Source organism: Eulemur rufifrons, chromosome 27 (genome assembly GCF_041146395.1).
Source record: "Eulemur rufifrons isolate Redbay chromosome 27, OSU_ERuf_1, whole genome shotgun sequence".
NCBI lineage: Eukaryota > Metazoa > Chordata > Mammalia > Primates > Lemuridae > Eulemur > Eulemur rufifrons.
The window spans coordinates 34,278,771-34,303,167 of record NC_091009.1 but is presented as its reverse complement, the minus strand read 5'-3'; the positions used below and the strand labels follow the sequence as shown (position 1 = coordinate 34,303,167).

Below are 24,397 nucleotides of genomic sequence, written 5' to 3'. Positions count from 1 at the left end.
CTCGAACTCCTGAGCTCAAAGGATCCGCCCACCTCGGCCTCCCAGAGAGCTAGGATTACAGGCGTGAGCCACCGCGCCCGGCCAATATTTTTATTTCAAGAACAATATTTGCAACCATATTTTTGAAATTTAGAAATATGTCTGAAAATATGAAGTCTTCATTATAATGAAACCAGACTTTTGTTGTTTATCATTTAATGTATGTCTATAGAGGAAAAAATACCCTAGGAATAATAGAATTTTAGAAATCCTTCATTCTTTTATATTAATTTTTTTATCTTTAAATGTGTGAAGCTAAATTTTACTTATAAATTGTCATATGATTATATATGAGTACCAATTACCAAGAAAATATAACTATTTTACATAAATGCCATTCTTGTTATTATATGCCACTCTTTCTTTCAGGCCCTGGAAAACAAAGAAATAAAGGTGACAAAATACATACTTGCTACTCTCCCACAAAAATCTTGCCTTTCTCAAAGCTTCTAAGTGTGATCATTTCTCAGGTTGTTTCAAATGTAGCCAAGAGAAGCTATTGTGCTTAGGTGGGTGGGCCACAGGTCCTGGTGGCCAGTTACATAGGTCAGTGACATGAGACAGTCAGGGGATGGGCTGGAAACAAGTCCCGCTGATGGACTTCACGCTGTAAGTGAATAATCCTGCCCTTTTGATGATCAAGTCTTTGATGACTAACTGGAAGGACCTTGAGGACCCTCATTCACTGTTCTCTTAAACTGAGTTCTTCCATAGAGTTTTCCTGAATCCTGCATTCAAGGAGACTCCTGTAGTATGGTCTTATTCATCCAATTGATCAGTTAATTCCAGGCAGAGCTCCAGACAGCAGGGATTCATGCCTGTTTTACTTATTGTTGCATTCCCAATACTCAGAAGACCAGCTGCCATAAAGGAGACACACAAAAAAAGTTTGTCAAAAGAATCAATACGTTTTGTTTATTCCTTAAATTTTTGCTATACACATTTCTGTGAAAGGTATTGCCAGTCCTTCAAGACCTAACCTTATTTTTTTCCTCTTCCATCTTCACAAATGATTTCACCACATTTCATATGGGGGGGTGGGCAACCAGGGAAATATAAGGCATGAAAACTCTCTACTTTGCATTCTAGCTTACACCAAAACTTCTACTTCAGTTATTATTTCCTCTAATGTCAGAGTCTGCCTTCTCAAGGTTAATCTTCTAGCTATATTCAGCTTAATATGACCAACCCCCTTCCAGCTATCATAGGCCTTAGCCCAATTTTCCCCTCTCAACGTTTGTTTTGTACCTTCCACTCCTCTAGCTTTTTCACTCCTGCCTATATGCTTACGTTAACCCAATAAGCAAAGCAATCCTACCGGAAACCTGTCTGTTCCAGGGCATAACCACCACCACCACCACCACCACCACCACCACCACTCCTTCGATGCTGTGTCTTTCTTCAGTTCCTGTTTCTTACAGAATATCTTGTTTAGTCTTCCTCAGTCTCAGGACCAGTCCGAAGAAGGGGCCTAATTCTCAAGTTTCTAGTGTGTTTTGAATTAGGCTACTTTATTTTTTTAAGGGTGCATCATAAGATCATTACCATTCTTTGGCAAATTTTTTTTAACATTTTTTACTCTTTTCATCCTCACTTGACTCTGCTTTAAAAATCATAAACAACCAATATTATCAGAGACCTACATGTATATTTTATCAAATTCAAAAGGACTGCCATATTCAGTGAGTTTTGGAAATATATAGTATATAAAAAGCTTCTATAGTCCATATCTAATTCATAACAAAGCTAGCATACATTTATTATTATGGCATTATAATATTATTGGATTATATGATGATTTCCTTTATAGTAATAAAATAGCTCCTCAAAGACTCTAATATATAGAAAAGAGGTCATACTTTAAGCACCCAATTCTTATTCTAAGTATTTGTCCCTTTTTTTGTGATCACAAAAATGATCTGCTTAAATATTAATCATCTATATGTTTTAGCTGTATTTTTCTTATTTATTACAGTATGTCATTTGAAAAATATGTTCAAATTAGCAACTTCTTCTATTCTCACAATGTTTTATTTTAATGTTTTAATATTCTGGATTAAAAATAATATAATGGTGTTTGCGATAGGGAAAACAAATGAATGTGAACATTTGTACAGATTTGAAATATGGGACCAAATGTAGTCATGTGCTGACTGTTCACTATGTAGATCACCCAAAACAGTAAGCCTGTAAACTCTTCCAGTTCCCAAAGCACAAAGTATCTTCCTGACAGACTTTCTGTCTGATATTTCAAGGACAGAATGCAGGGCTTTTGTTTATACACAATAGTTCATCTCATGCAGTGTAATCAGGAATAACTTGATTGGTGGAATTTATGAGAATAAGTCATAATTTTATTATGCAGTTACTATTACTCTATAGCTATTTTTACGTAAGAGTTGTTTTGATTCTTATAATTAGTATTTTCATGGTAATATTTTCATTTTATAGCAACAAATCAACTTAAGAAGTGTAAATCATCACAGTTAATTTTAACTGAGGACAATGCACAAAATAAGAAGGAATTTGATCATAACTCAAATGTGAGGTACAAATGTAGAGGAAAATCAGAACACAAACACTCAGTCTGCGTAAACGGAAGATGGGACCCCGAACTGACCTGCACAAGTAAGTCTTCATGTCTTCAAAGAGCTCTTCTGTTTCTCATTTGCGAAAGTAGTACCTTTGTGTCTTTTAAAAAAAATTAGCTATTTATTATTACAAATGCTTCTTAACCTGGAAGGTAATTTAGAAACTAATGAAAACATGGTTTCTGAATACTAATTGTATCATGTGCATTCATTACCTTTCATATAAAAAAACACACATAAACTTGATGGTTTTAAAATAAAATTTGGACACTACGTGTACTCTTTACTATTGGGGTACCATTGCTTCTAATTCCTTTTATTACAAACAAATGAACCTGTGCCTATACCGGTGCCTGTGCCTTTAACTGGTCTACATCTGCTTATGTACGTGTGTATGTAGCCCTGTCTACCTGTCTGTCCATCTGTCTAACAGTCTATTTACCTACTTGTTTATCCTGTATCTGTCTCGCAGGCTGAGTCAAATCGACACCTTCAGTTCCAATTGAATAGTGCAGGATTCGTTCCAGGCTTCCCACTTCTCATACCTGTAGTTGGCTGCACAGTTGTGGGGTACCTTGTCTCACTACCCTCAATATTTTTGCCAATATCTGACAGTCTAGAATATAGAAAAAGCAGTGTCACTGAAATAGAAAACCAAGTTTATTATCTACATTTCAACATATTTAGAGTCTTAAGGAAACAAATATTTAAATGCAGTGAGGTGCACATGTTCTACATTTTTTCCTTGAAGTTTTTATAGTTTTAGCTTTTATATTTAGGTTTATTGAAATGATCATATGGTTATTGTCCTTCTTTCTGTTAAGGCTATATATCACATTTACTGATTTGCATATGTTAAACCACCTTTGCATCCTTCGGATGAATCCCACTTGCTCATAGTGAATGATGTTTTTAATAAGCTATTGAGGCCGGGCGCGGTGGCTCACGCCTGTAATCCTAGCACTCTGGGAGGCTGAGGCGGGTGGATCCCTCGAGGTCAGGAGTTCGAGACCGGCCTGAGCAAGAGCGAGACCCTGTCTCTACTAAAAATAGAAAGAAATTATATGGACAACTAAAATATATATATACAAAAAATTAGCCGGGCATGGTGGCGCATGCCTGTAGTCCCAGCTACTCGGGAGGCTGAGGCAGTAGGATCGCTTAAGCCCAGGAGTTTGAGGTTGCTGTGAGCTAGATTGACGCCACGGCACTCACTCTAGCCCGGGCAACAGAGTGAGACTCTGTCTCAAAAAAAAAAAAAAAAAAAAAATAAGCTATTGAATTTGTTTTGCTCATATTTTGTTAAGAATTGTTTGCACCTCTATTCATCAGGGATATTGGCCTGCAGTTTTCTTTTACTCTTTTGTCCTTGTCTGGTTTTGGTATCAGGGTAATGCTGGCCTCCTGGAATGAACCCATTCTATTAAGTGAAGTATCCCAAGAATGGAAAAATAAGCACCACATGTACTCACCAGCAAATTGGTTTCCCTGATCATCACCTAAGTGCACATTTGGGAATAACACCAATTGGGTATCGGACAGAGGTAGGGGGTGGGGGGAGGGGATGGGTGTATACCTACATGATGAGTGCGATGTGCACAGTCTGGGGAATGGACACACTTGAAGCTCTGACTGGGGGGGATAGGGGTGGGGGGAGGGGATGGGTGTATACCTACATGGTGAGTGCGATGCACTGTCTGGGGAATGGACATGCTTGAACCTCAGACTCAGAGGTGATGGGGGGCATGGGCAATATATATAACCTGAACTTTTGTACCCCCATAATAAGCTGAAATAAAACATAAAGAAAAAGAAAGAAAGAAAGAATTCCCTCCTCTTAAAATTCCTGGGAGAGTCTGAGAAGAATTGATATTAGTTCTATTTTCAATGCTTGGTGGCATTAGGCAGTGGATTTGTCTGGTCCTGGGGCTTTTCTTTGTTGGGAGACTCTTTATTAGTGATTCAATCTCACTACTTGTTATTGGTCTGTTCAAGTTTTTTATTTCTTTGTGATTCACTCGTAGTAGGTTGTACGTTTCCAAGAATTTGTCTATATCATTTAGTAAGGTCTTCCAGTTTGTTAGCATGTATTAATAGTTGTTCATAATATTCTCTGATGATCTTTTGTATTTCTGTGATATCAGCTGTAATGTCTCCTTTCTCATCTCTGATTTTATTTATTTGAATCATAACTTTTTTTTAAGTCTAACTGAAAGTTCCTCAATTTCATTTGTCTCTCCAAAAAACCCACTCTTCATTTCATTGATTTTTTTCCTATTGCATTTTAGGCTCTCTTTTGTTTATTTCTGCTCTGATCTTTATTATTTCTTCCCTTCTGCTAATTTTGAGTTTAGTTTGTTCTTGTTTTTCTGACTCCTTCAGGTGCAATATTAGGTTCTTTTTTTAAGCTCTTTTCGTTTTATTGATATAGGCATTTATTGCTGTGAGCTCCTGCCTTAGAACTACTCATGCGGTATGCTATAGGTTGTGGTATGTTGTGTTTATATTTTCATGTGTCAGGAATTTTTTAAATTTCTCTTTGATTTCTTCATTGGCACATTAGTTATTCGGGTTCATGTTGTTTAATTTCCATATATTTGTAAAGTTTCACAGTTCCTCCTGTTATTGATTTCCAGTTGTATACCAATGTGGTTAGAAAAGATTCCTGATATGATCTCTATATTCTTAAATTTGTTTTGTGCCCTAACATATGATCTATCTGGGAGGATGTTCTATGTGCAGTTGAGAAGGATGTGCATTCTGTAGTTGTGGGATGGAATATTCTGTGAATGTCTATTAGATTCATTTGTCTAGAGTGCCGTCTAAATCTACTGTTTCTTTGTTGATTTTCTGTCTGGATGATCTGTCCGTTGCAGAAAGTGAGGTGGTGAAATCCTCTATTATTATTGTACTGCAGTTTTTCTCTCCCCTTAGTTCTAAAAATTTTTGCTTTATGTATTTAGATGTTCAGCTGTTGGGTGCCTGTATATTTGCAATTATCATATGCTCTTGCTGAAAAGATCCTTTTATCATTACATAATGACCTTCTTTGTCTTATTTTAACTTTTTTGATTTAAACTCTATTTCACCTGACATAGCATAGCTACTTCTGCTCTCTTTTGGTTTTTATTTGTCTGGAATATCTTTTTCCATGTCTTCACTTCCATTTTATGTGTTTCCTTACAGCTAAAGTGGTCTCTTGTAGGCAGCATAAAAGTTAAAAAACTGGGGTCATGCTTTTGGATTCATTCAGCCATTCTGTCTTTTAATCAAGGAATTTGGTCCATTTTTGTTGAGGTTATTATTGGTAGATTAGGACTTACTTATGACATTCTGTTAATTGTTTTTGATCGTTTTGTAGATTCTTTACTTTTGTGGCTTGGTGGTTTCTGTGTTGCTAACCTTTGATTCATTTCTCTTTCTGGTTTGTGTATCTTCTGTAATTTCTTTCTTTTTTTTGGTACAATGGGACTACCATAAGGAATCTTGTAGTTATAATACACTATTTTCAATTTTAAGCTCATTAACAACTTAACTGTGGTAGCATAAAAATAATCTAGACTTTTACCTGCCCCCCACAATTTATATTTTTATTGGCTTAATTTACATCTTTATATAGTGTATAAAATATTTGTATATTTCATGTTACTAGCTATATTGGAGGTTTGAAAGATTTACATAACACCATTGCAGTACTAACATGTTTCAGTTTGATTAGGAAATAACTTCCACTAGTGAGTTTTGTCCTTTCACATGTTTTCATGATAGTACTTGTCATCCTTTTACTTCAGGTTGTAGCACCCCCTTAAGCATTTTTTATAAGACTAAACTAATGGTGATTTATTTCCTTTTTTCCCAATTTTGTTAATATTTTCAAATAAGCAATTTAATCCTCACAATTTTCTCCATTTACTCTTTCTATTCTTAGCTTTCTTATATTTTTACTATGGTTAGCTTTTCTAGTTTTCTCCTTTCTATTTTTCTTTGTCAGTTTTCTCTTTTTCACTTATTTTATTGTTTTGTTTCCTCTAATGACTTGATTTTAATTTTGCTTTTTTCATTTTTGAAGTGGAAAATTAAAACAGGGAATTAAACTATCATACTTTCAAAATGTAAAACTTTTAAAGCTCCATCTCTAAGTACTACTTTGGCTGTGTCCCATAAAGTTACATACATGTGTATAAGTATATATTATTAATTTATCTGCCATTTCACCTATTTTCTTGTTTCCTTTTTGATTTGTTCTTTCACTCAACAATTATTTAGAAATTTGTTTTAAAATTTCCAAATATTTTTTATTTCTAGATAGCTTATTTTTATTGGCTTCTAATTTAATGCTGTTTTTATAGAATACTGTGCATGATTTCAATATTCATTTTTTATTGCACAGCACACAGTTTATCTTGGTAATGGTTCTATTTTCACATATATATATGCATATATTCTAGTTGTAGACATAGGCTAAGGTATGTGATAATGTGCTTCAATTTATTTGCCCATCACTCAAATTTGTTAAACAACTTCTTACTCAATTACACACTATCACAAAATACTGCAAATGACAATGAGTACAGTACACATCAAAATCAATAGGATACAGTTGAAGCATGCATTAGAAAAACATGCATTAGAAAACAAAGAACAAAATAAAAACAATAGCTGTTACAATGAAAAGGTAGAAAACAACATACAAGTAAAGAACATAGAAGGAAAAAAATCAATTAAGCATAAATAATTTATCTTTAATAGAGAAAATAAATTAACAAGAATACATTTAAAAATATGTCAAAATATTTTAAACCAGAAATAAGACAAAATATTTTTCATAAAATGTGAAAAACTTGTATTGCCATAGGCAAAAATAGAAAGCATGAAGTTATTAATAATCGTTAATGAAGTTTATTTGGTTAAGTATCTGCCTAAATTCATAACAAAATGTCAGACTACTGAAAGGATTTACAAGACTTCCCAGGATACACTTACATAAGGCTTTAATGAATTAAAATATATGGTGCAATAGGAGAAAGCGAACTCAGGAAATGATAGAGAGATCTGAATGCTTCCAGGTAAATCCAGAGGCCTCCCTCAGTCGAACAGGACATGCTTCATCTTCAGACAGTGAACCCAACAAGATAATTCAGAGGTTTTTCAGTTTAATAGGAGCTGACACACGTTTAGAGAGGTGACTTTTATATCTGATCATATAACTTAAGTTCAGTCTGTGTAATCCATTAAACTGAGTGCATACCATCAATGACGTACCCCTAAAGAGTGTAGAGAAGGTAATAAAGGGCAGTTCCAGGGAGTCTCTGACTTTGAACAGCGTGCTGTATCCCATTAGTGAAGATATCTAATGCTTCTATTAACCAAGTATCAATACCAAATTATTAACTAAATGCAATTCTTCCTCTGGCTAATCGGCATCCATTGGCAAACCATCTTGTAAGGGTTTTAATCCAATTCCAGAGTCATTTCATCATATATATCTCTAAAAAGACCCTGATATCAGTTTTTATTTAATGTTCTTATTAAGAATGTATAATACAGTTAAAACATCCTAGAGATTAGAAGTAATTAAAAATCTTGCCTATAAATTATGCAAGTTTATTTACACAGCAAATAGATGGACAAAAGTATAAGAAGGATGATAGTATTAAAAAGATGATAGTATTAAACTGGTATACAAGCTGAAAAGTATAACACATGTAAACATGGAACATAAGAATCATCATATGATCATTTATGAAACATAGTTATTGACTTCCCTGTTTATTTAAAATTATCTTTTAATATTTTAAAAGTAATCAAGAAGTTTAATTTTAATATTTTTTAGATGTACCAATACAACTATGCCCACCTCCACCTCAGATTCCCAATGCTCAGAATATGACAACCACATTGAATTATCAGGATGGAGAAAAAGTATCTGTTCTTTGCCAAGAAAATTACCTAATTCAGGAAGGAGAAGAAATTTTATGCCAAAATGGAAGATGGCAGTCCGTACCACAATGTGCTGGTCAGTAGTATATAACTTGCTTTACAAAATCCTTTCAAATGAGGTTAATAGTCCTCCTGTGCTTTGTGTAAACAAACAAGATGAAGATCTTTCTCTATCACTTTATCCTGACACCATAAATTATGATCTAGACACATAAATAAATCGCCATTCTTTCACTGGTGTGGACAAAATACAGCCAAAATCTTTTGGATATTATGTAAATATCAGATAATATTTTTGTTTATACACAATTTACTCCCTGTGATGTATAGGACATGAATGGAGGGCCATACCAAACAAGACGATGGTGACATAAATATTATAAAGCCACATATCTTTGCAAGTTTCCAAAATTTTCTGTTTGTAAATAAGGTTATTTGTTCAAATACACTATTTTAAAATCCCAAATAGCATTTGATTTTATATTTCAATTTATTCATTTTATTTGTGCTTGACCCTTTGATTTCTGTTCTTCGTATAGAAAAAGTTCCATGTCCTCAACCACCTCACATAGAACATGGAACCATTTACTCATCTAGATCTTCAAACGAAAGCGAAGAAACAGTCGAACCCAAGCTTTACCCACATGGTGCTAAATTAAGTTATGTTTGTGAAGATGGTTTCAGGATATCCGAAAAAGCTGAGATAACGTGCTACATGGGAAAGTGGAGTTCTCCACCTCAGTGTGTAGGTGAGGACAGTAGGAAAACTCAAATTCTGTTTACAGTACAATTCATTAAAGGTAATCTCTTATGTGGGGAATAGTATGGAGGTTCCTCAAAAAACTGAAAATAGAACTATCATGTGACCCAGCAATCCCACTGCTGGGTAGATATCCAAAGGAGAGGAATTCAGTATATCACAAAGATATCTGCACTCCCATGTTTATTACAGCACTATTTACAATAGCAAAGATTTGGCATCAACCCAAGTGTCTCTCAGAGAGTGAACGGATGAAGAAATTGTGGTACCTATACACAGTGGAGTATTATATAGCTACAACAAAGAATGAAATCCATCATTTGCAAAAACACGGCTAGAACCTGAAAACATTATGTTAAGTGAAATGAGGCAAGCACAGAAAGACAAATCTCACATGTTTTCACTCATTTGTGGGAGCTAAATATTAAAAACGATTGATCTCATGGAGACAGAAGGTAGAATGATGGATGATGGTTACCAGAGGCTGGGACGGGGAGAGGGAAGAGGAAGATAAAGTGGGTGTGAAATATTGTTAATTAGATAGAATGAACAATATTGGATAGCACAACAAAGTGACAATAACCAACAATATGTTAGGCTATATTTTAAAATTACTGAAAGAGTGGAATTAAATGTTCCTAAACAAAGAAATGATAAATGCTTGTAGTGATGGATACCCCAATTACCCTGATTTGATTAAATTCACATTGTATGCCTGTTTCAAGGCATAGCATGTACCCTCAAAAGACATACAAATATTATGTACTCATAATAATTAAGAATTAATAAATTAAAATATATAATCTCTTGTTATGAAAGTCAGGGGACTGAATAATTTAGATTACTATATATATAAAACAAAAAACCATTAGATATTGTACCATTGAAATTTTTGTATAATTAAATCAATCATACTTTAAAAATGTCATTGGTACATTATAGAATCACTTTTTATTCCGGCATTTCTCTTTTTTAAAAACAGTATGACATATAGAGAAATGAAACCTATCTATTCATTTGTTGTAGTGTTTTCTTTGCCACCAAGTTTAAACTTTTTTATGGCCTTCCTACAGTATCTCTTCTGATTTCTTATACTATGAGACACTTTTCTTAGAATTATTAATTCTCAGTGTGTATCCAATTACCACTAAGGATTGGTTAGAGAAGCATTGGTTATGTCATTCTTAAACATATTGACATTTTTAGTTTCAAGCTCTTGCTCAGTGTGTGACAGTTAGCCAGATTGACAGACACCAGAACAGTGGTTTTAGGAAACATTTGTGTGCCTTCTAGGTGATGTCATAATAACTTCTGTGTTATCGTTTATTCTCAAATCAAACTAAATATGAAAAACAGTACATTAAACTAAATTTCTGAGATGGTAAAACATGTATTTATGCATTCATTATTTCTTTTAGGACTTCCTTGTGGGCCACCACCTTCAATTGATCATGGTGTTATATCTCCTATGTTACCCAGTTACCAATATGGAGAAGAAGTTACATACAAATGTTCTGAAGGTTTTGGAATTGATGGACCTGCATTTACAAAATGCGTGGGAGAAAAGTGGTCTCATCAACCAAAATGCATAAGTATAGTATATTTTATTTTATTATCTGTATGATAAATATCCTTAATTCAATGTATAAATGACAAAAATAAGAAAGTAAGTAATATTTATAAAATTTAACATGGTATTTCTTGAAGGTTCTGGATTTTGCTGAGAATTAGTGCTCTAGCAATAAAAATGCTTGACAACATAAGCCAAACTACTGAATTTTCACATCATCTGGTGGGAACTTTCAGCATCCTCTGAAGTACATCCTCAGACTTCTCATGTCTGTTATCTCTGTTCTTACAGCACAGCAGTCCCTACTCATGCATCTCATTATTATTCTACCTTCTTTCAGCTTACAGCTGTCTCTCTGTAAATATACTTTCCAAAATACTTAAAATAATTATTGTTGGTAATGCATTTGACTGGAACAAAAAATACAAATGCCCACATAATGTAGGTGGCTTATATGGGCAAAAAATCATCTGAATGCAAAAAGTATAATCTCAAGCATTATAACTACCGGTATCTCTTCAGGCTTCTGATATCATTCCCATCTTTTACTTTTGATAAACTTAAAATAACTTAATATAATTAATTCAAAACTGCTAAAATATTTTGTCAAGTTCTAAGAAAACTATTGTATGGTATTCATTGGTTCTACATGTAGCTAACTATTATTTTAGACTAGAATTATTGTATATATCTTTTGAAGAATTTACAGAACAAAAAAATATCTTCTCTCTTTCAGAAACAGATTGTCTTAGTTTACCCAGAATTGATAATGCCATACTCACAGAAAAGGAGAAGACTTTGTATAGGTCAGGAGAACAAGTGAGTTATAAATGTCAACCAAATTACCAATTGGATGGATCCAACATTGTCACATGTATTAATAGCAGATGGGTAGGAAATCCAACATGCAGAGGTACTTTGATGAACTTTTAAATTTATTTATTAAAGTGTCTTGGGCAATAAAATATAGGATGTCTCTAGCTCATTTAAAATGGACATAGATAAACGTTTTTAGGCCAGGACAAAGGAAGTTTATGCCTAAAAATAAAAGCATGGAACTGGGCATCCAACTGTCAATGTATAGGCCAGTAGTTCTCAAAGTGAAGTCCCTGGACCAGAAGCATCACCATCTTCTGGGAAATTGTTAAAAATGCAAATGAAAATTCATGGGCTCATTCTATACATCCTGAATCAAAAACTCTAGGGATGGGGCCCTGGGACCTTGACACTGTGGCTACCAAGTCCTGCAGAGGATGCCAGGCGCACTTCAGTTTGGGAAGCATTGCTATAGCCTCTTACTACCACACGTGCACGTGAAACTCTGACGGATTACACGTCATTCGGCAAAATACTCCCAAGTACTGGCAATTAAATTATGAAAAGTTATTTTTATAATTATGGACTCATTTTTCTGTTATTTTCTCACATCTCCAATTTGCATCCTTTGAGCGATCATCTTTTTCTTCTTTTAACTAGGATATCCTTTGAGGTGTGTTTTTAATTCTTCACTTATTCTCTAAGGATATGCCTCTTTGTGTTTGTTTTTAAGAGGCTAAAATTACAACTAATAAACAGGATGATTGCAAACCAGAATCTTGTGCCACATAATCTAGTTGTTTTGATTTTTTTTTACTTGATAAATTCATGTTGTATTTATAGAATTTGTAATATTTATTCTACTAAAACTCAAAGAGAAATGTCCAGGAAAACTGTAATTGTCACTGATCCCCAAAAGGAAAAACAAAAGTCTATCAATGTTCTAGTGAGGCAGGGAGAAGGGAGATAAGAACATGAAAGCTTATCACTTACAAATATTACTGCTTTGTCTCCTTTCCGTCAGCATTACATGTAAATTTATTCAAATCAACAAAATTTTTTATGACAGATTATCTCTTGAATTAAAATCCCCCTTGAAATGCATTTGCAATCCTATTGATTGATTTCCTACTTCAAATGAACCCTGGCTAGGAATGCTTTTTTCTTTCTATTCAGATATTTCCTGTGTGAATCCACCCACAGTGGAAAATGGTAACATAATATCAACACCGATGAGTAGGTATCCACCTGGCGAGAGAGTACGCTATGAATGTGAGAGACCTTTTGAGATGTATGGGGACGTAGAAGTGATGTGTCTAAATGGAACTTGGACAGAACCACCTCAATGCAAAGGTAGAATATTGTATTTCTCCAAAATACTTTGAGAATATACTAGGGGTAAAAGATGTTGATATCAATAAAATGAAGTAATTCTTGTAGAATATATTTTTCAAATGAAAATAAAATGATGGTACTTAAAGTTTAATTCTTTTGGTGAACTCAACCAAGCAATATATTATTTTCAGGAAAAATTCAACCAGCGTAAAGGAACAATCAGAATCTGGAATCATTTTTTATCTTAGGCATTAAGGCAGATACTTCTTGAGGAATAAAAGTGTAAAAGACACATGATGTACAACTGCCAGCCCTAAAAGATAGCCATTTTGAGATGGATAATAGGCAGTTGAAGCGAGATCCTACAATGAGATACAAATTTGGGCGTCTTCAGTATATAGATTATACTGGAGGTATGTGACTTACTGAGCTTCTCCCAGGAACTCTTATATTTATAAAAATAATTCTCAGCACATAGTCATGGATGCTTCATTGTTTGGAGTTCAGGAAATAAGAGAAACCAACATAGGAAATTTGATACCATCCACATCCATTTTTTTAAAATGAATCTTTGCCTGGCATGTTTTTTCCATTCTTTTACTTAGAATATACCCATGTTTTTATGTTGAAGTGAGTTTTATGTAGACAGCACATGGTTGAGTCTTGTTTACATATCCATTATGCCATTCTTGGCCTTTTAACTGGTGTACTTAGAACATTTACATTTAAAGTAATTATTGAGGCCGGGCGCGGTGGCTCACGCCTGTAATCCTAACGCTCTGGGAGGCCGAGGCAGGTGGATCCTTTGAGCTCAGGAGTTTGAGACCAGCCTGAGCAAGAGCGAGACCCTGTCTCTACTAAAAATAGAAAGAAATCATATGGATAGCTAAAAATATATATAGAAAAAATTAGCCAGGCATGGTGGCCCATGCCTTTAGTCCCAGCTACTCGGGAGGCTGAGGCAAGAGGATCACTTGAGCCCAGGAGTTTGAGGTTGCTGTGAGCTAGGCTGACGCCATGGCACTCTAGCCAGGGTGACAGAGCAGGACTCTGCCTCAAATAAATAAATACATAAAAAATAAAGTAATTATTGATACGGTATGCCTTATGTCTGTTATTTTATATGTTTGTGTGTTTTCCTCTGTTTCTCAGTCCTGTTTCCCTATTCCTGCCTTCCTTTGGGAAATATTTTTAAGGAATTTCATTGTTATTCATCTTTATTACTTTTAAGTATATGTCTATAGTTTTATTCCTTTTAAAAAAATTTTGCTGCAGATATTATATATATGTAACTTATTACTCTCTACCAGTATTGAAATTTTACCCTTCAACTGAAATATGGAAACCTTACTTTCATTTAGATCCATTGACTCTCCCCACGTTTTGAATATACATGCCTTTGGTATTTCCTGTACATACATTGAGCATCATATGAAATGAAATAATTTTACTTCCAACATCAAACATAATTGAACAAACTCATGAGAGGAAAGACTGTATATTATATTACCCCTCTTTTATCAATTACATTGTTCTTTTCTACCTCTTGAAGTCTCTATCTCTTTCTGTCATCTTTTTATTTTTTATTTGAAGTATTCCTTTAGTTAATCTTTAAGGGTAAGTTGGATGAAGACAAATTCTCTTGGTTTCCCTTTGACTCTCTATTGATCTCCTTATTCCTAAAGGATAGTGTCACTGGATATAAAACTTGGAGTTGACAGTCCTTCTCTTCCATGATCCCCTGTAGGAAATACACAGTTTCGATCTAGCTGCTTTCAAGATGTTTTTATTTTTCGTTACGTAGTTTTCTTTTAATGTGTATTGGTACGAATTTCATTGAGCTTATACTGTTTGTAGTTTGTTCAGCCTCTAGAATATGTAAAATTATGCCTTATGCCCAATTTGGGAAATTTTCAGCAATTATTATTTGGTTTTTTTTTTTTCGGCCCAACACCCTGTTTCCTCTCTTTCGAGATCTCCAGTTTTTGGTTCTGTTCTAAAGATCCCTGAGGTTCTGTTCATTTTTAAAATTTTTGGTCTATTTTGAGACTGGGTAATTTATATTGTTCTGTCTTCAAGTGCATGGGTTTATCCTCCTGTCATCTCCCATTCTGTTATATTATTAAGCCTATCCAATGAGCTTTTAAAAAAATTCTGCTATACTTTTCAGTATCATAATTCCCCTTGGGATTTTAAAAGTGTTGTCAATTTTAGTATCTATGTCATCTCAGTATTGTCTTTTGTTTGTCTTTCTTTTTTTTGAGATTTCCCTGTCCATAATATGATGAATTTTAAAACTATTCTTGATATTGTGCATATTAGATTTTGACAGTCTAGATTTTATTTAAATCTTCTGCTTAACGGTTCCATTACTGCCATGGTAGGTGCAAGTCCAGGTTTCTCACTTAGCCCCTGCTGACCCCACAGGACAAGGGAGAAATGTCTAGTCACTTTATCATGTGGGTGGAAGAATCGCTTCCTAATTTGACCTCTGTTTGACAGGGGGTGTGGAGGGTGGGCATTGGTTTCTTCTGATGTTTTCCGGTAGGAGGCAAGATATTGTTAAAAAAAAAAAAAAGAAAGAAAGAAAAGAAAAGAAAAGAAAGACAGACTTGATCTTGCCTAGTTGCTTCTTTTCTGAATATTTGGCTAAAGAGAATAGAGATAACACACTGTTTTGTCATCCTTGAGTCCGGGGAAGTCTCTCACCAGCTGGAATTCTCTACATCTTTCAGAGTTCTCTAATGTGAGTTTTGTTTTGTTTTGTTTTTTTTCCCATTATTTTCAGGAGTTTGAGCTGTACTTAGCAGAAGGAGTAAGTTTCTCATTTTGTACATATCAAGAAGTCAACCATTCCCTTTTACCTTCTATAAATTTGTATTCTTTGAATTTTTTCAGGGAGCTGATGTTTCTTCTGTAATCAAAATGAAAACCAAGAGAAAAAAATGACTAAAGACCAAATCATCTCTACAGCATGTTGTGTAGAAACACAAGAGACTTTCTCTGTCTTAGCTGCCTGTTCAGTATATTTTTTTACTTAAAAAGACATTTTGTATGCCCATAATATGCTGAAATAAAAAAGAAAAAAAAGACATTTCTTAGGCCTGGATCTTAATGCATTATGTGTGCTTTCAGTGAGAAAGAAAGAAGACCTTAAAAATGGAGCAGTTTATTTAATTAAAATTTCTTCCTCTATTTCTTTCAGCAGAAATCACAAAGGTGTTGGTATTATGTAAAGTGCTGTATTTCTATTTGCCTTATTTTAAACTGTATTTTGATTTGCTCTCTCAACATATCAAATGATATTTTTTAGATTCTCAAGGAAAATGTGGGACCCCTCCAGCTATTGACAATGGAGACATTACTTCATTCCCATTACGAGCCTATGCTCCAGGCTCGTCAGTTGAGTATCAATGTCAGAACTTGTATGTACTTCAGGGTGACAAGCGCATAACATGTAGAAATGGACAGTGGTCAGAACCACCAAAATGCTTAGGTAAGTACTTTAATATTCCCATGGATCCTGGAGGAGTCAGTGTATAATATTTCGTTATTGATAACAGAATTTTCAGGGACTAACACAACCATTCTGCTGAATTCTTGCCTATCAAATATTTATATGTGAGAAAGTATAGTTTAGAAAATACTCTTTTAATTTTTATATTTTATTTTAAAACTTTTTGTTTATAAGTAAAAATTATATATATTCATGGTGTAGAATGTGATGATTTGATATATTTATAATGCAATAATTAGACCACAATCAAATTAATTAACACATTCACATCACCTATAGTTATTATTGTGTCTGTGTGGATGCGTGTGTGTGTGTGTGTGTGTGTGTGTGTTGTAAGGACACTTAAAATCTGCTCTCTTACTGAATTTCAAGTAAAAAAATGCAGTATTATTAACTATAGATATCATTTTCTATGTTAGATTCCCAAATCTTATTCATCTTATAACTCCAAGTTTGTACCATTTGAGCAACATCTTAGTCAAACAAAAACAGCAATGATAGGTTCCAAAATGCAAGGATTTTGATATAATTATGAATCTTTGATAATGATATCCAACTATCACACATTAAACATAGTACCTCATTTATACATCATTTACTTTTTTAACTATTATATGATATTTTTACAGAGTTGGTTTGGAAAGGTTTTTGAGAAAGAACTCCTGAGCCATTATACAACACAACTAAATGTTTTATGTTCATTTTTTCCTCCTTTCAGAAGCGTGTGTAATATCAGAAGAAATCATGGAAAAATATAACATAACATTCAGGTGGAGAGAACGAAAAAAGCTTTATTCCCAAACAGGTGAAAGTGTTGAATTTGTGTGTAAATACAGATACCATCCAGCACCAACATCTCAACCATTTCGAACGAAGTGTCAGGATGGGAAACTGGTGTATCCCAGTTGTGAAAAAGACACAGGTGGTTATTGGGGTTAATAAAATGCACACCTTTATTAAGAATTTTAGTTATTAATCCAGTTCTCAATTTTATATTTCAAGTATTGTTAAATTCATTTTTATTCATAAATAAGATTTTTTGTCAATTTGTGGTGATGTAATTGTAATCTGAGACCAGTGCCTCACTTCTTAAAAGCACCACATTAAAACTTGTCAAATCAAAGTGCTATGTATCCAATTTATAAAATATCTATGGTAAGAAATTTGATGCAATTATATCACAGTCCATTTTTCTCTATCACTCCCCTAAATATCGCAATACTTTCTATATAGTTTCTGAGGCTCTCTGTTTCACAGTAAATGAAAAAGATATTGTCGTCTCTGTCTTTGAAATTGTATCACTTGACACACATGTAAAAATCACCCTAAGTCACACCTTAAATTAGTAATAAGATATGTCATTACTCATTATTATTAATGAATAAATTGACAAAAATGAAATGGATAAACGTTCATAAGATGTCAATCTAGCACAGTTAATAAAGCAAACTAATCATCAAGAGGAATTTAAGTTTAGTTGGGTATGTAACTGTTACAACATTGACATACAGAGGAATGAAAACCCTCTATCAGTTATAATACAAGCACACCCACATGAACGTGTGTGCACACGCACACACACGAATTAATGTTTATAGACAAAAGTCAGCAGGAAATTCAATAAAATAGGTAAAATTCTATATTCGTATTTAGAGATAATACGGATAAGAGCTGCTGTTTAACACCTTTACACATATCAGTATCCTCTGATTTTTCTAAATTTAACATATATCACTCTTCAACCACAAGAATCATTTACTTTAAAATAAATATGTCTAAAAAGCAAGGCAATACAAATTGAGAGCTACAAACACCTCACTGGTCATGATCTTAAGGTCAAATAACATTTTTACAATTTTTGGTTCCAAGAGTTTTGGAAATTTTAATAATGAGATTCTGAAATGTAATTTTTATGTTCATTCATTTCAAACAGTATTAGTTAAAATAATTTTTGGCCAGAAACATTTTTAATTTCTAAAAGAACTAAAATTTTTGTGTGAAAATAAAGATATTAATAATAAAAGTATTTTATTGTGATAATTGATTATATCATTGCAGAATCAAGTAGCTTGTATACTAAGGCTGTTCCAATGTTAGTAGTCCTTATTTAGATAAATTGGTTGAGTTGCAGAAAGTCAGATTTCGCAAATTTAAAGGAAGTTTGTAATAATTAAGAAGTTATCTTTGTAGGTAATATTAACATTTATGCATATACTTATAGGACATTTGGGCCACTATAACAAATTATCATAAACTGGGTGGCTTATGAGAAACAGAAATTTATTTTTATACAGTTGTAAAGGCTGGCATGTCCAGGGTTAAGATGCCAGCTGATTTGACATCTGGTTAGGGCTTGCTCTGTGTGTCAGAGATGGTGCCTTCTTGCTATGTCCTCACAATGTGGAAAGGGCAAGGAAGTTTCATGAAGTTGTTTTTTTTTTTTTAACTAAGGGCACTGATCCAATCCATGAGAGTGAAATCCTGATGAGCTAATCACCTGAAAAGGCCTCACTTTCTGCAGAATACCACCACCATGGTGATTAGGATGCATCATATGAAATTTAGAGGGACATTAACATTCAGACTATAGCATAGCATAAAGTTAAGAAAAGATACTCCATGCAAATGAAAACTAAAAGAAAACGGGGAGTGGCTATACTCGCATCAGGCAAAACAGAATTTAAGTCAAAATTGTTAGAAGAAACAAGGTCACAATATTGTGATAGAGGGGTTACTTCATCAAGAGGCTATAAAAATTATAAATACATATATGTACACCCAACATGGCAGCAATAAAAAAAATAAAGCAAATATTAAGAGATTTGAAGGGATAAATAGACAGCAAAACTATAAGAGGAAGGGATTTCAACACCCCACTTTCAAGAACGGATAGATCATCTAGACAAATATCAATAAGCAAACATTGGACTTGAACTATATGTTAGACCAAATGGACCTAACAGACATTTACAGAATAGTCCATCCACCAGCAGTAGAATACACATTCTTCTCAGGCACACGTGGAACATTCTCCAGGATAGATTATCTGTTAGGCCACAAAACAAATCTTAAACCTTTTAAAAAGATTGAAATCATATCAAGTATCTTTTGCAAGCACAATGATTTTAAACTAGTAATAAATAACAGGAGAAATTTTGGAAAATAAAAAAGACATGGAAATTAAAAAACAGGCTCCTGAACAACCAATGAGAAGATGAAAAATTTCAAAGTGAAATTTAAAAATAGAGAAAAAATGGAAAATCAATGTACTAAAACTTAAGGGATGCAGCAAAAGCATTCTAAGAGAGATATTTATAGATATGAATACCTACATGAAGGAAAAAGAAAGATATAAAATAAACTACCTAACCTTATATCTCAGGAAATTGGAAAACGAAAAACAAACTTAACCTAAAGATACCTGAAGGAAGGAAATAATAAGAATAAGAGCAGAAATAAATGAAATAGAGACTGGAAAAATGATAATGAGGATCAACAGAACTAAGAGCTGGCTTTTGAAAAGACAAGTAAAATTAACAAAACTTTATAATAAAAAAAAAGAAAGAGGGAGGGCTCAAATGAATAAAATTAGAAATGAAAGAGCACACATTACAACTGATAGTACAAAAATATAAAGGATCGTAAGAAACCACTATAAACAATTATATGCCAAAAAACTGGATAACCTGGAAGAGTCATATAAATTCCTAGAGACATACAATGTGCCAAGACTGAAACACAAACAAATAGAAAATTAGTCCAGACTAATAACGAATAAGGAGAATAAATAATTAATAAAAAGGATCCCATCAAAGAAAATCTCAGACCTGATGGTTTCCCTGCTGAAATCTACAAAACATTTAGAGAATCAACACCAATTCTTCTCTAATTCTTCCAAGAAAACTGACAAAAGAACACTTCCAATTTTATTTTAGGAGGCCAAAGTCATCCTGACACCAAAGCCATAAAAGGACACTACAAAAAAAGTTACACACCAATATTCCTAATGAATATATTAATAAATGCAAAAAAATCATCAATATACTAACAAAAATGCAACTCCACATTAAAAAGTTTCATTAACCATGATCAAGTCTAATTTATCTTTGGGATGTAAGGATGGTACACATGTACTAATGAATAAATGTTATTCACCAAATTAACAGAACGAAGAACAAAAATCTTATGATCATTTCAACAGATACATAAAAAGCATATGAGAAATAATATGCATTCATGACAAAAATTCTCAAGAAATTGGGTATTGAACGAATTACCTCAGGAAAATAAAGGCCATATATCAGAAGCCCAAAGCTAACATTATACTCAATACTGAAAAGGTGAAAAGTTTTCCTTTAAGATCAGAACAAGACAAGTAAGCCCACTCTCACCACTTCTTTTTCACATAGTACTGGAATTTCTGGCCAGTGCAATTAGGCAAGAAAAACAAATAAAAGGCATGTACATTCAGAAGGAAGAAGTAAAATTGTCTTTGTTTGCAGATGACATGATCGTATTACCTATATAGAAAACTAGCATCCCTGGTGGTCTGTCTAGCGGTCAGGATTCAGCACTGGCTCTATCTCTTCTATAGAAAACACAATGACTCCTTCAAAAAATTGTTAGAACTCATAACCAATTCAGTAAAGTTGCAGGGTACAATACCAACATAAGAAATTCATTTTTGTTTCTATCCACTAAAAACAACCTCTCAAAAAGGAAAGTAAGAAAACAATTCCATTTACAATAGCATCAAAAAGAATAAAATACGTAGGTATAAATTAAACCAAAGAGGTGAGAGCTCTGTGCTTTGAAAACTATGAAATATTGATGAAAATAAGAAAACACATACAATTGAAATATATTCCATGTTCAAGGATCAGAAGAATTAATAATGTCAAAAATGTCCATAATGCACAAAACTCCAGATTTCATGCAATCTTTATTAAAATTCTTATGGCATTTTTCACAGAAATAGAAAAATACCGTCATAAAATCAATGTGGAACTACAAAAGACCTCAAATAGCTAAAGTAATCTTGAGAAAAAAATAAGCTGGCAATATACTCTCTGATGTTAAATTATATTACAAATCTATAATAATGAAAACAGTATGGTCCTGGCCCGCACACAAAAAAAAGACACATACACCAAAAGCTCCTAAATAAGCCCACGCATGTACAATCTGCTATTCTTTGACATAGGCACAAAGTATACACAGTGGGGAGAAAATAGATTCATCAATAAATGGTGTTGGGAAAACTGAATATCTGTATGTAAAAGAATGAAATTACATTATTTTATAGCACACATAAAAATCAACTCAAAGGGAATTAAAAACTTAACTGGAAGACCTGAAGTTATAAAATTCCTGCAAGAATATACATGAGAAAAGGTCCATGATCTTGATCTTGGCAATAATTTTTTTTTGATATGATACCAAAAGCACAAGCAACAACATCAAAAATAGATAAATAGGACTACATTGAAATAAAAATATTCTTCACAGCAAAGGAAACTATCAACAAAATGGAAAGGCAAACCACAGAATGAAGCCATATATTTAATAAAGTGTGTCAAAAATAAAATAAAATACAGTTAAAATTTTAAAAGTTTACTGTCATACAATAAGAGAAGGTAAGGATCACCATCAAGGTGACTTCAAAACACGTTATAACAAGTTTGAATTACAGTCGTTATGGCACAGCTTAAAAACATAAAGGAGAAAGTCTTTGAACACATTTCATGACTTGTTGTTATATATTGACATCCTTTTTTAGGAAAACAGAGCTGTTTAAGCTGATTTTGCCTTATAAGTGATTGGTTTAATTTCATTAACTCATGATGAAAAGGATGTATGTCTTTTTGTGTTTATGATTAGAACAGTATTTGAGGAAATCAAGATAATTTGAGTTTTGCTTACATGTTTATGGGCACTGAACTTGGAGTATATTGAAGCTATGGCTTCCATTTTCATTTTTATTAAGTTGCGGTTAATATAAAAAATATACAAGAAACTCATTCAACTCAATAGCAAAATGACAAATAACCTGACTAAAGAATGGACAAAACACCTGAGCTATTTTTTTGGAGAAGGCATATAAATGGCCAACAGTTATATGAAAGGGTGCTCAATATAATTAATTATCTGGAAAATGCAAATAAAACCACAATGAAATACGACCTAACACCTGTTTGGATGGCTATTATCAAAAGGCCAAAAGGTAACAGTGGTGATGAGGTTGTGCAGAAAAGGGAAGCCTTATACAAGCTGCTAGAAATGTAAATTGATTTAGCCATTATGGAAAATAGTATGGTGGTTCCTCAAGAAATTAAAAATAGAACTACCATTAGGATTCAGCCATCCTACTCTGAGTATATAGGCTAAGGAAATAGATAAGTCTGTCAAAGAAATTATCTTTACCCCCATATTCATTACAGCCTTGTCCATAATTGCTATGATATGGAAACAACGTAAATGTCTGTCAACAGATGAATGGATAAAGAAAATGTGATGTGTATATACCATGAAATACTATTCAGCCTTACAAGAGAAGGAAGTCCTGCCATTTGTGACAACATGGATAAACTTGGAGGACTTTAAGCCAAATGAGGTATTTTGATGGGGATTGCATTGAATCCGTAAATCACTTTGGGTAGTATGGACATTTTCACAGTATTGATTCTGCCAATCCATGAGCATGTTTTTTTATTTGTTTATATCCTCTGCAATTGTTTTCCTCAGTGATTCATAGTTCTCTTTGTACAGATCTTTCACCTCCTTGGTTAAACACATTCATAGGTATGTTATTTTCTTTGTAGCTATTGTGAAATGTATTGAGTCTTTGATATGAATTTCAGCTTGACTGTTGTTGGTGTATAGGAATGTTACTGATTTGTGTACATTGATTTTGTAGCCTGAGACTTTGCTGAATTTATTTATCAATTCAAGGAGTTTCTTGGCAGAATCTTCAGGGTTTTCTAGATATAAGTTCATATCATCAGCAAAGAGTGTTAGTTTAATGTTCTTTTTCCCCATTTGAATATACTTAAATTCATTCTCTTACCTGATTGCTCTGGCTAGGACCTCCAGCACTATGTTGAATAGAAGTGGTAACAGTGGGCACCCTTGTCTTGTTCCAGTTCTGAGTGGGAATGCTTTCAACTTTTCCCCATTCAGTATGATTTTGGCTCTGGGTTTGTTATATGTGGCTTTTATAATTTTGAGTATGTTTCTTCTATGCCTATTTAGTTAAGAGTTTTTATCATGAATGGGTGCTGAACTTTGTCGAATGCTTTTTCTGCATCTATTGTGATGATCATAAGATCTCTGTTTTTGCTTCTGTTTTTATGGTGAATCACACTTATGGATTCACATATATTGAACCAACCTTGCATCCCTGGAATGAAGCCGACATGGTCATGATGGTTTATTGTTTTGATGTGCTGGTGAATTATGTTTCCTAGAATTTTAGTGAGGATTTTTGCATCTATATTCATAAGGGATATTGGTTTATAGTTTTCCTTTTCTGTTGTGTCCTTTCCTGGCTTTGGCATCAAGGTAATACTGACTTCATAGAATAAATTGGGAAAGATTCCTTCCTTATCAATGTTATGAAATGATTTCTGCGGTATGTGTACCAATTCTTCTTTGCAGGTCTGATGAAATTCAGCTGTGAAACCATCTGGTCTGGGACTTTTTCTGCTGGAAGATTCTTGTTATTGCCACTTTGATTTCATTGCATGTAATGGGTCTGTGCAGGAGTTCTATTTCTTCTTGACTGAGACTTGGAAGGTTGTGTGTATCCAGGAATTTGTCCATTTCGTCAA

General features: G+C 33.5%; 1 protein-coding gene across 1 annotated transcript in view; it reads left to right on the top strand.

Annotated features, from left to right (window-relative positions):
* The window catches only part of LOC138375782 (complement factor H-like), a 66,030-nt gene extending 48,363 nt beyond the window's left edge, over window positions 1-17,667 (top strand). The window contains exons 15-22 of the mRNA XM_069459613.1: window positions 2,491-2,667; window positions 8,464-8,646; window positions 9,110-9,319; window positions 10,749-10,922; window positions 11,637-11,813; window positions 12,893-13,069; window positions 16,365-16,547; window positions 17,287-17,667. Of these exons, the coding sequence (XP_069315714.1) occupies window positions 2,491-2,667; window positions 8,464-8,646; window positions 9,110-9,319; window positions 10,749-10,922; window positions 11,637-11,813; window positions 12,893-13,069; window positions 16,365-16,547; window positions 17,287-17,507 (1,502 nt within the window). The 3' untranslated portion in view covers window positions 17,508-17,667. The remainder of the gene's footprint in view (window positions 1-2,490; window positions 2,668-8,463; window positions 8,647-9,109; window positions 9,320-10,748; window positions 10,923-11,636; window positions 11,814-12,892; window positions 13,070-16,364; window positions 16,548-17,286) is intronic.
* Window positions 17,668-24,397: the final 6,730 nt, after the last annotated feature.